This window comes from Oryzias melastigma, linkage group LG24 (assembly GCF_002922805.2).
Source record: "Oryzias melastigma strain HK-1 linkage group LG24, ASM292280v2, whole genome shotgun sequence".
In the NCBI taxonomy this organism is placed as follows: Eukaryota; Metazoa; Chordata; class Actinopteri; order Beloniformes; family Adrianichthyidae; genus Oryzias; species Oryzias melastigma.
The window spans coordinates 21,835,665-21,850,488 of NC_050535.1; the positions used below are offsets into that span (position 1 = coordinate 21,835,665).

At 43.2% G+C, this 14,824-nt stretch overlaps 1 protein-coding gene across 2 annotated transcripts in view; it reads right to left on the reverse strand.

Annotated features, from left to right (window-relative positions):
- map3k7 (mitogen-activated protein kinase kinase kinase 7) overlaps positions 1 to 14,571 on the reverse strand; it is a gene marked incomplete in the record, with an annotated part of 15,816 nt that extends 1,245 nt beyond the window's left edge. The window contains 18 exon segments of one of the 2 annotated variants that reach the window (XM_036210557.1): positions 1 to 209; positions 474 to 589; positions 666 to 727; positions 1,080 to 1,170; positions 1,253 to 1,323; positions 5,205 to 5,342; positions 5,493 to 5,634; positions 5,705 to 5,826; positions 7,385 to 7,466; positions 8,216 to 8,346; positions 8,441 to 8,569; positions 9,192 to 9,316; positions 11,365 to 11,503; positions 13,037 to 13,082; positions 13,168 to 13,233; positions 13,301 to 13,411; positions 13,482 to 13,601; positions 13,961 to 14,571. In XM_036210557.1, the coding sequence (XP_036066450.1) occupies positions 29 to 209; positions 474 to 589; positions 666 to 727; positions 1,080 to 1,170; positions 1,253 to 1,323; positions 5,205 to 5,342; positions 5,493 to 5,634; positions 5,705 to 5,826; positions 7,385 to 7,466; positions 8,216 to 8,346; positions 8,441 to 8,569; positions 9,192 to 9,316; positions 11,365 to 11,503; positions 13,037 to 13,082; positions 13,168 to 13,233; positions 13,301 to 13,411; positions 13,482 to 13,574 (1,845 nt within the window). 2 annotated transcript variants of the gene reach the window in all.
- Positions 14,572 to 14,824: the final 253 nt, after the last annotated feature.

Sequence of the window (14,824 nt, forward strand, 5' to 3'; positions counted from 1 at the left end):
GTGGGGGGTGGGGGCTGTCTCTGCTTCATCAGGAAGTGCCCTGCCTCTTCTGCTGCTGCACCCGGATCAGCTCCAGCTGCTTCTTGCACTTCTGGTAGTACGTGGACAGACTCTTGTTCTCCTCCAGCAGCTTCTTGTGCTCCTGCACCAGACGGGACGTGTTCTGCTGGTCCTTCTCGTCCTGGTCCAGTTCAGCGATCAGCTCCTTCCTGCTCAAACAAACATCCGTCTGAGGCTTCTGAAAGCTCATTTTTAATTCTGAATCAAACTTTCTAGCATTTCTCATCCCAAATACTCTTCAGTTTTGACTTTTCATTCCCTTTCAGCTCAATTATTGTCATTCTTTTGGAGTTTTACCTCCATCTTTTGCATCACTGCTTTCTTGGTTCATTTGTAAATATTTCAGGATTTTTAGGTCATGTCACAGTGTGTCTGCTGGGTGTGTCAGGCGGGGGGGTCAGGCCCACACTCACTTCCTCTGGATCAGCAGAGCGATCTCCGTCTGGACTTTCAGGTACTCCTGAGCCATCTTGCAGTGCTGCTCGAACACGGCCATGGACTCTTTGGAGTTGGGACAAGGAGCCAGCGGCTAAAAAAACAAAAAACAAAAGCTACAAATGTGCATCGTGCAACGCTTCCTTCAAGCTGGAGGAGCGATTACGTACCTGCAGCTGGTGATCCAAGGTGAGATACGCCATGGGAATGGAGTTGTCTGAGCCGTTAGTGTCTGAGAACAGAGCGGGACAACTTTCAGCACCTCAGATTGTGCTGGGATCAAAGGGGGATCCGTCCTCACAACTGAATCCCTTTAGGGGTCATGGGGTTCCTGGAGCCTATCCCTGCTACAGGTGAAGCTGGGGCCGCAGACACACACTCACATGCACAACTAGTACAAAAACTTCTATGGGGGATCAACTTCTGAAATGGGGCGTGGCCAATTGAGGGACATTTTACCCTCCAATGAGGAGCTCTAATATTTTTGGGAATGATGACGACCACTAAGTTGAAAAAACTGAGTCGACTGCACGCTTTGTCCCGTCAGCACAGATGGAGTCTGGGACCTGTAGACATCGATCTACCTGAGGGGTCATCCGGGGAGAAGTAGCCTCTGCCGGGCTTGTCCGCCGGCATCATCCTGGGGCTGGACGAGCGGCTGCTGTTCCTGCTTCCCTACAGGACACGAGCAGACAGAGGCTTGAAGCTTCAACCACACGAGGAACATGAGAAAATAAACCTCTGTGCCAAACTTCACCTGACTGGACTCAGAGTTGACGATGCCCGGAAGGTCCTGCACAGAACGCCGTCTCTGAGCCTCACATGTAGCTACAGGGGGGGGCACGAGGACAGACAGGTGAGACCATAGAGCCTCGATGGAGGTAACAGGGATCAACTCCTACGATTGACTCTTACAGAATAAAAGACTCAGATTTATGACTCATAGCTTCACGTGACCACAGCAGCCTAATCAGATCCTCCAGGATTTTACGGCAGATTTTTGATAGTTGCAGCTGATTTTGTGAAAAGTTGCGATGTTTTTTTAATATATATTTTTTTGAAAAGTGCCCAAAAAATGTTAATTATTAAATAAACTTCACAGTCTCATATTCAACTCTTTTATAGTGACACATGCACTTGGAGAATACTTCACCATCGCCTTGTACAATGTTGTTGTGCTTTCATTTAATATAAATAGAACTGTGGAACTAAAAATGAAGATTTGGTCCTCCCTGCTCACAATAACCCACAAGTGAAATTTAATTAGGATCAAATTAAAACCTGCATAATCAGATAAATCCTCAGATCTCCATGTTCTCCACAGAATCTTCCTCTTCATTTCAAAAGCATCACTGCCGAGTTGCTGTAGTGGAAGACCGAGTGTTTGAGGAGCTGATCTGGTTTCTCCTGTCAGTAACGATCTGTTTGGAGAAGGTTCTCTCAGGCGTCTGTACAGGTTTGTTGCATGTGGAAGCGGTTTTATATGGAATTATTTTCCTGCAGACTCTACACTCTTCCTTTGTATTATCAAAGAAAGTGAACGGTTCCAGATTTTCATGTTGTCCTCCGTGTGTGACGCACTGCTCCGGGTGAACGCGCGTCCCGTGCAACGCTCAGCGCAGCGCTCCGTGCTCAGCACCAATGCTCGTCTTGCGCAGCTCTCCGTGCTCCACGTGTCTTGTGCAACACCCCACACAAGGTGTGTGTTTAGACTTCATTGAAAGTGGCCGCTTGAATGTGCACCGACGATGGGCGAGTACCTTCCACACACACTGCGCATGCACCCATTTGCGCTGCAGGCCTGCCAGAAAAGACGAGAGCTAAAGAGAGTTCATAAAAAGAGAGCTCGGCTCTGGAAGAAGTCATGAAGCTGTGTCGTCACACATGACCTGTCGCAGTAGATCGGTCAAAGTTGTGATGAAAATGTAAAGTTGCAAATTGTGCAACAAGTTGTGGAGTTTGCTTGAATTTGCATTAATAATTGTGATCGCAACATCGCAAAATCCTGGAGGGACTGACTTATGCTGCTGTGTGCAGATTCCCTGATTTAAGGTCAGAGGTCACAGCCTGGAATCCAAACAATTCTGTTTGAGCTCATCAAAGATCAGAACCTCAGAAGACAATCAGCATCGATGAAAGCCCTCACACAGTAAATCAGCTGCTGAAGAACCTCAGAGCTCCAGACTCACTGTGTCATGGCAGAGCAGAAGATTCTCTGAACAGTTCTCCATGTTCTTCTCTTTATGTGGCCTCTTAATCCATCATTTTTCCACCACATTTGGTTTAATAGCATTTTTTAGTCAACAGCTGCTAGTGACAAGTCACTTTGCAGGAAAACCGGCGTCCAACTCTTACTTCCAAACTTTAGGAAGACCATAGGAGAAAATATTTGATGGTGAAAAAATGAAAGTGGATCTTTTAAGCTCTGATGCCAGAATGTGAACAGATCCGTCTGGAGTCCTGGATCTCCAGGCTGAACTCTTCTACAAGCACACACACCGCGAGGACACACAGAACTGGGACACACACATGCTGCTTGTTGTGCGACACCGTCTAGTGGTGGATGTTCGTGGCACCTAAACCTAAACCAAGAGATCCAGGTGGAGCGTGAACAGTAACGGTTTTCACGTCTCACACTGAGAAATCTGCAGATTTTGTGCTTCTACCATCAAGATGATGTTGAAGATTCTTCTGCCTCAGCGTCAGGAGAGAAAAGCTCTGAAGAACCGCTCTGCCCGATCAAGCAGAATAAAGCCTATCTGGTGATGATGGCAGCAACTGCAGAGATGAGAGTTTCAATTTGTTGCTCGTCACCATGGAAATGTGAATCAACCCTTTTCATGTGATGTCACACAAACCAGCGAGTGTGCAGAAGATCTTCTGGTTAAATATTACGTCTATGGTTTAAAACGAAAAAACTGACAGCTGAATACTGTATATTTGTATAATATTTATGTTCTAAATGTCCAACCAGGTTCTCTCGTTTCCCTCTTAGATCAAACATCAGTATTCCTCCTGCAGAATGCTCCACAGCTGCTTCCCCCAAATCCTCTGGATGATATTAAACCAGTCGTGGATTATTTCTCTCTACAACCCGGTCATAGTTAGATGAAGGTTACAGGAACTTCACTGAATGCTGCTGGTTTGATTATGAAGGTCATTCAGATTCTCTTCTTCTAATTGATGCTAATGCTAACGCTAGCTTTCCACGACGGGAATGAGACGTAGATCTGCAGAAGATCTTTTCTGTCCAGTTAAAACACGTGAGAATAGCATCAATCAAAATAGAACCTGTTAGAATAATATCTGCTCAAATGAAAGGTTGGGACGTGAACCTCAAATATCGAAGGATTATTCAGATTTGTATTTAGATTTGTGAACTAAGGAAATGAAAATACAGTTCAGCAGGACATTCATAAAACAAATATTGTACTTTTTTCTGTTGAAATTGGTAAGGTTACCTTTTATTATCTAGGCAAAATTGTGTTAAACGGCGTTCAGACGACAGCTTTGCCGTTCTAAACCCAGACAGCGGAAGTCACCATTTACATTTTCTGCGCCATTTTGTCTGATGTCACCATGAAAAGGGTCAGCAACCTTTAACAGTAAAAGAGCCATTCGGGCTCGTTTTCCACTGATCTAAACCTAAAAGGAGCTGCATTATTTTAGCCTTTAAGAAATTTGGATTTGCATTCATGACTTTTTTTTTGTTACCCTTCCGCTCTCCTTAGCTTGTTTACATTAAAGTGGGTCATCTGGACCCCACAAGTCAGTGCGCTGAACTTTTTTCATTGATTTTTGAGTTTCACTAATGTTCATAGAAGACATAAAATCCTGTCCACCTTTGTCCACATTTGTCATGGAAGGAATCACACATCAATATGTGGGTGGAGTCATCTGGACCCCAAAGAGAGCAGAAGGGTTAACATATAAATTGTGTCTATTTTGTTGGCACAAACAAAAGCAAAAAGATAAAAAGAACCTAGCATATCTCAAAACGTGATTTTTTTTGTCCTCAGCAGTCTTACACTGCTGGGTTTTGTTATTTTAGTTTGGGGTTGGACCTTGATAGTCTTAGTTTACAGGCTTTGCTTATTTGTTTTCTTTAGGTAGTTTTGGTTATGAGGAGCTGCTGACTCTGACGGTCGACATGGCTGGATCAGCAGTCTCTATGAATTATTCTATGTTTGGCCACCATGGAGAGATAAAAGATCCACAGGTGGATGTGGAGCTGCTGGTTGCAGACCTTATTCTTTTATTTTTGTCCACAGCAACAATTTAGAGTAGTTTTCTATAAAAGAGTTGATCTATGAAGAATCTTTATTTAAAATGTTCATCCTTTATGAATAGATTGAAGTGAAATGAACCTCACAGTGTGGATCTCTGTAACATGAACCAGGAGGAAGGAAGTCGTCTACGTTTGAAGACGGGACAAACAAAAGCTCAGGAGTGAGGAACTGATTTCTCCAGCAGGAGGACAGAAAGCAGCCATGAGTGAGAGCAGAGTCATCTTCATCAACATCTGAGGAAGATGAGCGGAGCACTGAAAGCCGGCCTCTGCTGCGTCTGACTCCATGACGAGCACAAACAGAGGGAATGCTGGGTAGAAACGGAGCACCGCGTTGAGTGAAGCAGAGGAGAGCTACAACCACCAACAGCAACCCGAAACGTCCACCCGACCACCAGGAGGCCCGCTGCTCCACAGGTACCTGTCACGACGATCTTGGGGACGTCCAGAATGGTTCCGTAGGACGCCGTTTTACGGTGGCCTCGCTTAAACGGGGGGGCTGCTGCAAAAACACACACACGTACAGCTGCCAGCATGCAGACGGACGGGGGGCGGGTCGCTGCAGACATGCAGAGCGCAGACACATGCAGCCTGTGCCACACAAAAGCAGCCTCCCTGCTTCAGCGCCATCGGGATCCAAAGGTCATGGTGGAGAACAGGAGGCTACAACAACAACCGGAATCCAGCTTGGGGGGGTCTGGGTTCATACCTGTGGGGGCAAACGCCGCCTTGGGCTCCAGCTCCGACAGGTCTGCGCTCATCCTCTTGCTGTCAGCCAAGCAGAGCGTTCGTGCCGGCAGGCTCTCCACGCTGCCCCCCCTGGACAGCGGCAGAGACCGCAGAGGATCTCCCTGCAGGGACAGAGGAGAGGGTTCACCTGCAGCTCTGCTGACCACCCCCCAGGACAGGAGCGGAGCAGACCTTTGGTTTGAAGGCTGCGAACTGAGGCGTGATCTTGATGGTGTCGTTGCTCCCCTGAGAGTCGCTGTGCTCCATGTTGGCGTCGCTTTTGTTGCTGGTGTTGGTGTAGTCCAAATATGAAACTGGACAAACAGTAGAGAGACGGGGAGGGGGGAGGGGGGTCCTTCACATCAGAACTTTCATTCAAGACTTCTACTCAAAAAAACACAGTCACAGAGACAGTTTGAAGTTCTACAGGATCCTGGGAAGACCAGGAAGTTTGAAACGAACCTGTCGAGTTTTTTCTAAGAATTCTCTCTGAGTCTGAACAACAGAAGAGAAACTGGTCCAGTAGAAAAGATCTTTATAAAAATGCAAAGATCTCAACAGTCTCTGCTGGAAATGTCTCAAAACACTCATTACTAGGGCTGGGTGATGTGGTAACTTTTATATCACGATGAAGGTTCATTCATATTGATCGATAACGATATCTATCACGATTTAAACCAAATAACTATTCCTCATAAGAGAGATGCATACACAGGGTATTTAGATTTAAATATTTATTTTCCATCACACTAAACTTAACAGAGATTTTTTTCAGATAACTAAGAAAAGGTAAATATATGACAAATGAAACTGAAAGTTAAAGCAAAAGCTTTCAAGTTTCTAATGAAAACATAAATAAAACCGAATACTAAACTGCTTGATCATTTCATTTAAAAACTAAACATTCATTCAACAAATAAATTTTACAAAAATAAAATTTAAATTTTTATCAACATCCTGTGGATAAGCTAGAAACTAAAAGCATTTTTTTTAGAATTTCTTCTGATAGTTTAGACTGTTGCTGTGCAGGTCTGAACTTTGTTGTTGCTCCAGAATTATTGTTTATTAAAGTCTTGAGATTGAGCATGCTCGATGTCATTGCTTTAAATGATTAAAAAGGTTGGTGGTATTTCCAGTTTCAGAAGGAACATGCCTTCTGCTCAATTTGCAGTGAACGTTACTCTGTTTTTGTCAGAATAACTTTAATGCCTCCACACAGCTTTAAGGGGCGGGACACTTCAGCAAAACATCTGACAGTGACAGTTATCAGTCACTATCTGTCTTAATTTATCTCAATTTATCTGTAATGCTGCAGATGCTGCTAAAACACAGTGGATTCACTTCTCGTTTTAATTAATGTCCTACGAATAATCTTGTATTTATCCAGCATGTCTTAAAGACTGAGTCGTGAAAATACTGTCCAACGTTAAACTGTTAAATAAATAAATATTGTTATTGTTTTATCCCCCAGCCCTACTTGTAACATTTTTTAACTTTCAAAACTTTGTGATTAAATCAGCCTCTTCAGTCTTCCTGATGGATATCGGTGCATAAATAAACATTTTTGAATGGATCATTTTTTAACGGACGTTTTAAAATGATTTATTAATGGATTTTTATTTTTACTGCAGGCAAATAAAGAGGTTTATTACAAAGATGAACTGTTATGTAAAGCTGCAGAGTTCAGAGTAACATAAAAGTTTTTAATCATAAGCAAACCAAAGACTTTAGAATGTAAAAGTATATTAAAATAAATCCATAATGAGCCCTGAACACTAAATCTAGAACTCATGAGAGCTCAGAAGAAGTGGGTTCAGTGATTGTTCCTGGCATTCCTCAGGGCTCTGCACGTAGACACGGTTAGTTTGGTACCTGTGCTCGTTGCAGAGCTGATCTGTCCTTCATCGGAGTACAGGTACGGGTACTGCAGAGGGACATCCGACTCTGGGAAATACTACAGAAAATACAAACAATCAGGTTATAAGTCTGCAACAACACCCACCACACCCTTTGCTAATTGTCTCTGTTTGTGTAGCGGTTAGCTTTGGCTGATACGGCATCAAGACATGCCGCCATTTTCAAACGGATCCAGACAGAACTGGATGATGAAGCTGCTGGTCTACAGCAGCAACAGAACGTTTAATAAAAGTGTTGATTTGAAGTCAGCCCTGTTGCTACACCCTGACGCTAGCATGCTACGATACTTGCTGCTAAAGCTAATGAGCAGTTTCTAAGCTAATGCTAACGAGTTGCAGCAGCAGTAATTCATAGAACATTTATAAAAGCTGTATTTTATGAATGTTCCAAGAGGCAAGAATTGATTAAAAATTTAAAATCGAATTTGGAATGGAAAAAAAAATCAGAGATTCGATTTTTTGGCCATATGGCCCAACTCTAGGTAAAATATTGTCTGTCAATAAAACGGTCTGAGGTCTGAAGAAGGCAGCAGAACATCGTTTTTAAAAATTCCAACATCCAGAAATGATCAAAGGAAAAACTCTGCCTTCATCCGTCAGCAGAGATGAAACATTTCGTCTTATAAACATGTTCTAAGTGTTGGTCTGAGATTGTCTGATTTGTTTAGATTGTATTAAAATTGTCAACAAAGTTTCATTAGTGTGTCTATTAATCACTAGAAACCTCAGGGCGTGTCCTGAACTTCATTCAAAAACGTTCTTTTCTCTTCATAAAAAGACAGATCACCTTCATGAGATGACTCATGATCTTCACGATCTCCTCCATGGAGGGCCGCTGAGACGGGTCTTTGGACCAGCAGCGAGTCATCAGGCTCTCGATGGGTTTGGGGAGGTTTTTAATTAACGGCGGTCTGGTGCCTGAATGGAGAAGAGGAGAGAGGAGAAGTTAAAAATGGGCGCCGCCTTTCATCTGCTCTCCTGGTGCAGCTGGCGAGGCCTCTGACAGACTCACCGTTGTGCACCGCCCACATGATCCGGAACGCCGGTCCTCCGATCTCATCGAAGGGTTTCCTGCGGGTGATGACTTCCCAGAGGATGATGCCCCAGCTGAAGACGTCGCACTTCTCACTGTAATTGCTGCCTGCGAGCACAGAGGAAGCGCCGCTGCTGAGAGGGGAGCTTTGAATTCATCTCTCCTTCAGAGAGAAGGGGGGGCAATATTTGCCCAGGAACAGCCCCTGTGTTGCTTCATTAGCGAGTCTCTTATTGCAAAATGAAAGAAAGTTCCTTCAAAGCGGCTGCACTGGGGGCTCCCATGCAAATTAGCAGCTCAGAGTTCACAGAGAGGGCAGCAGCGAGCGGCTTAATTGCACTGGAGGCTTGTAACTTGCCTCCCAAAACAAGATAATGACTAAGCGCTAATTCATCTTCCCTCCCACCCTCCTCTGCAGGAACGCCGCTCTCCGTTTAGCCAGACATTAGGCTCCTGGCTGAATTAGAACACAAAGTGTTGTTTCCCCGGGGAAATAAAGAGACCAGCATTAATCCATTCATCTTCTCGCCACGCTCGGTCGACTACCATCAATAAAGCAGAAGAGCGCCGCAGCTGGCGAGGAGTCGCTGATTAATGCGCCTCTGCTGGGACATTAAGATGCAATTAAGGTGAGGGGTGACGAAGCAAAGTCAGGTGCAAGAACGAGGAAAAAGCAGATTCTGAGAAGAACCCCACCCCCCCCAGCTGTTGGGGTTCCTCCCACACTTACCTTCAAACACCTCCGGAGCCATCCACGCCGCGCTGCCTTTGTTGTTGGTCATGTGGGTCTGAATGTCACACGCCGTTCCAAAGTCACAGATCTTCAGCACAGTGCCTCCAGCCACCAGGAGCAGACTGCAGGAAGGAACCAACAGAGTCAGGACGACGGAGAACACGTGCTGACAGACGAGACGTTCTCTAATGTTCATCTGCAGAACTGTGGTGAGAACCGAGGAAAAACGCTCGTCTAAGTGGAAAGATAAACATCAGCTTCAAATGAGCCAATGCTTCCTGAGGAACGTTGTTTTATGCATACAAAAATGCTACAACTCTTGCAAGAAAAAAAATGTTGTGAAACTTAATATTGTTATTTATTTACACAAATAAAGGGGAGAGTTTGCAGAAATGGTGATGAACTTAAGTGTATTCAGACATTTCAGAGAAGCTCATTTGTTCCGGTCTGAAATCGCTTAACTTGTTTCAGAACCTTGCGTTTGGACTGTATTCAGACTGACGTTGAGCAGTTTCCTGTTCCGGAAGAAAACCATGTGACTGAAGAGTAAGGTTGGGCTGACATAATCAATTAATCGATTTGAATCGATTTAAGCTTAACAGATCAATAATCGATTCATAAAAATATAAATCGATTTAGCACATAAAGCTAAAGTCCGCTAGCTTGATGCTAACGTTTAATGGAATTTCCCATAGGACGGCTAATGCTAATGCTAGGTTGAACTAAACATTCATTGCTGACTAAATGAACATCTTCATAAACTCACAGACATGAATTTTAAAAACTCTTCTAAGGAAATATTAATTAAAGTAACCATTTGTGGTCTAAAGCAGTTCTTTTACTCATACTTTCTTCTTCTGGAATAAGGCGTACTTCTATAGCGTGATCTCCACCTAGTGTCCAAACTGAAACGTCCTCCAGGAGAAGCAGAACAATGTTTCCAATGTTAATGATCTGAACATTTTAGTTAGAACTTCTCCTTTAGAGAATCCATGTAACACTGGATGATATTAACAATCTCAGTATTTCACTGATACATTTACAGTATGTGAACTGGATCAGATCAGTACAGATATATTCAAAACATATAGTAGATTTTTTATGTACTTATAAACAAATGTGTATAAATGTGTAAACTGTGGAAACTATAAATAGAATTGAATTAAGAGGATCGAAAGAATTGAACAAAAAAAATCTGAATCAAATCGATCCATGTTCTTGTGAATCGAATTGTTCTGGAAATTAGCCCTACTAAAGATCTCTTCACTCATTGGTCAAGAATTGGGACAAAGCAACTAGAGGCGGAAATTATGGAAGTCCTGTGCTTTGGAATCTTTGTTGGGATGGTTCACTGCTTCAAACTTTGCTGACTAATTTTGAAGATCTGTATTAGCATCAGGTAGAACACTTGGAGGAGACATGCTGCAGGACGGTTACTGAGGAGACGACGGCTATGAAGGAAGGATGATCCATGTCTGTGACATAGATTGTCGGGAAAACAGTGTAATTAGCAATGTGTATCATGTGTTACGTCCTGCTGGATTTTTTCCATCCAGTCCTTCTGCTTACCTGGCAGGTGTGGCCAATACTCCTTAATTGGCACCTGCTCCACTTGGGTGTATTCAGACTGAAACTTTATTCCGGATTATTGGGGGAAACAAACTCTGGTTCACTTTATGGAAACCAAATGTGTTCAGTCTGAATACAGCATAAAAAGAGACCAATGCATTACCAATCACTACGTAATCACTGCGATAATCTGAATCGACTGTGGTGACTGTGTAACGGAAATTAAACAATGTTTGACTCAATCCTGTTTTCAAATCATTTTTAAAGCACCTTCGAGCAGCAGCAAACCATCCAAAGTAGTTTTATTTGTAGTAATTAGTATATATTTTATATTCATCAGCAGGGACCTGCCAAACGTACTGAGGTCTTACATCTACAAATGGACCAGCTTCTGTCACAGTCAAGCGGTTTAAAATAAACCCAATGTGGAACAGACAACAAGTATTTGCTTGGTCAAAAAGCTAAGGTGAAAAAAGGCATTTTACGTATGAACTCATGTAAATACATACAGTTTTTGTTGGACAAATCAAAAAGGTGGAGTAAAGTGGGGTGCAGCAGGAGATGGGAGTGTGTGAGGTGAGGAAGAGGAGGAGGAGCGTACTTGGGTGGCTTGAGGTCCCTGTGAATGAGAGCCTTTGGTTTCATGCCATGGAGATAGGCCACGCCCTGGGAGCACTGTAAACACCAACTCATGGCATGGGAGGCAGTGTAACAGGGGAGGGGTTCAGCACCATGCAGCACTGTGGACAAGAGACACAGTCACCACACCGGACACAGACAGCAGCAGTCCAGCAGAACCGGGCACAGCCGGGTCAGAGGTCACCAGCAGCCGGAACCACAGCTGTTCCACACAGTTTGAAATGCATCAAAGCTTTGATCCACAGACCAGCTCGGAGCTTTGATCCCACTTCAGCGTGTTTGAGGGAAACGTAAAGAACAGAACTCTTTCATGAGCTAACTTCTTCTTTAAAGTGATCCTCTCGGACCGCTGCGGTGTGAGAGCAGAATCTAACCCAACCAGCACCAGCTTACTGCAAGACAATCAAACCGCAGAGACATTCACAGCCCTGAGGAAAGGTCTTTGCTCCATTTGTTTGCATATTTGTCACACAAATGTTTCAATCAAGAAATTTTTAGTCTCAGACAGAAAAACAAACAAACAGTTATAAACATGAAAGAGATATTAAAATGAAGTCAACTACCTAATTGCCCCTATCTATTGTTGTTGTTATCAATATTTTAACAGTTCGATTGCTCTGAGCTTCTTAATGTGTTTGTGACTGTTCATTTGTAAAAACCTTCTTTAACTATTTATCCATAAATATTTTTGCAGTTTCAGATGTCGTGGTTCTTGAAATAAAAACCCACTATGAAAAATGTTCAATTGAAAAAGAAAGTGCAATGACAATTCCCTCGTGCCAATGTTCAAAGTTCTCATGACAACTGATGCAACCCAAGAAGCAAAAGTTGACGAAGTGGAGTTTCAGTACCAAAGATCTCTGGTCTAAACACAACCTTTCAGGTTCAGCGGGGCATGTATTCTAAGACCGAAAAAGGAAATTAAATAACAACATATAATGTGGTCACAGCACAAGTGATTTTATCTGATTGCATTTTACATCAGGGGTCCACAAACTTTTCTTGTGAGGGCCACATAACTGATGTGGGTCGGGTCAGTTTGTAGGCTACCAGAAAAAGTGTAACAATCACAGCCTAAACATAAACATTTATGGTTTTCCAGAAAGCCACACATAGTCAAATTTTAAATAATTCCTATCTGTAAATTTCACAGAAAAAAAAATGTAACTAATAACTATTCTATCCTCTCCCGTCATAGTTCAGACTGCAGAAGGGTGCAATAAAAAGTCTCGTTCTATGTGGGCGTCAATCAGCCTGATAGTGTTTGGGGGGGCTGGGCCAAATGTTATAGTTTGGGGACCCCTGGCTTACATCGGTGAATTGATGCTTTGCACGAATTCTTGACATAAATAACAAAAGTGCACAAACATGCAAACAGTGGAAGGGTGAACGTTTCAGAAAACTGAGCATGACACACATGTACTGCAGCTGCAAGATGCAGCCATCGGAAAAACATCCTGCTGTACTAATAAATAACAGTCTTTACGTCTCACTCTGATCCTCTTGATCTTGTGTGTGCCCTGATTCACAATGAGACGAATTATCAAAATACTAACATGAGAAAAATGGCACACGAACATGTTAAAACTATAATTTTCTTCAGAGTGGGTCTCTAGAAGAAGATCTGAGCTCACCGTTGTACAGAGATCCTCCTTCAGCATATTCCATGACCAGGCAGACCTGAAGGACAGACACAACACAGCTTTCAGAATGAGCACAAACATTGATTCTCTGTTTTAATCTCCCAAAATGACTGTAAACTTACTGGGTTACTGCAGGAGCCATATAGCTTGACAATATTTGGGTGGTTGACTCGAGAAAGCTGTCGGAGCTGAAGCCAAACAGGAAACGTGACACGGAATTCCACAACAGTGAGAACCAACAGATTTCTGAAATACCTCAACGATGAAGGCTTTCCTCTCGGATTCGCTCTCAATGGTCTTGATGGCGACGTCGTTGCCCTTCCACTTGGCTTTGCAGACCACCCCAAACGCCCCTCTGCCCACCACCTGCATGCACGAGTCAAGCTGTCAGCGTCCAGCAGCAATGAGGATACACACAAACACTGATGACACCCACCTCCTCCACCTCAATGTCCTCATAGTTGATCTCTTCAAACGGATATCCGGGTGGCGTTTCCAGCATTTCGGAGGGTGGTAATGTTAGAGACATTACTAGCTAAAGTTAGCTAGTAAATCACTATGAAAAAGACCAGAATTTCAATCAAAACACCGCAAAAGTAACAACAACCGTGACACTTAAAATGAGCGCAATGACCCGGATAACTTAAACTAAAGGACTACAAATTAACAAACAAGAATATTTGCTAATATTTCTGCCAAATATCTTGCTCGTGAACTTTTTTCTCTTCAGCCATTAGCTACCATTAGCCGCACAACAAACTCCTACAAGCGCCAACAGATAACGAGTGAAAAGTGAAGCTACAAGACCTGCGAGATGACAGCGAACCTTCACAGAGCGGTTTCACAAATACCATCCCAAAGCCGAGACTTAAGCCAGCACTTTCCCAGCTTTCACTGAGCCAACAGCTAGCTTACCCGCCAGGCCGCGATGCTAACTCGTTAGCTTGAAGGATCCGAGCGCTCGTCGTTGATGCGTCAGCCGCGCCGGCTCTCTGGACATCCGGGCACGGCCACTATTCATGCGCGGGGACGAGAGGACCAGCATCCATGAGTGGGGAGAGTCCCTCGCTGTCCCCGCTACTCTGAGGCATCACTTCTTCAGTCCTCCAGCAGGTTTGTTGTTTTTCCTGACAGAAGCGTAATAGCTTCATCAGGAAGTGTGTGCACACCTCAATTCTATCCCCGGAACATGGCCGGCGTAAAAGAGTTCCGATCCTACAACAACAACTTCTACTACTACAGTAAAAAATAAAATAAAATAATAATAATAATAATAATAATAATAATAATAATAACATTTTTGATTTTTAAAACATCAGTTTAATCATACAAAACAGGGATATATGGATTTTAAACACTCAAAAAGAAGCAAAACACAGCTCACCATCACACACAGATCAAGGAACAACCTTAAAGCACCACATTTTAAAAAGACAGGATTAACATTAAACAATCTGAAGAAGGAAAATTCCAGATATTCCGGATATTGTTGCGAAACACTAAAACCGCATCAGCAATCTGTTCACCTGCAAGTTTTTGCTTCCTGCTAACATGAACTACAAGTTTGTCTTCATCAGTAATAAAATTTAGCACTTGTCACTTTGTCTTTCTTGTATCCTGATCCATAAATAAAATGCTTTGAAAAAACCACATTAAAAAGAGCGAACATGGACGTTAAAAGAGGAAAGAGGTCTGAAAGCCTCTCACACTCTCTAAAAACATGAAAAATCATCTCCCTCATATTACAAAAAGGGCAGCAGTCAGAGACAGTGGGGTTAA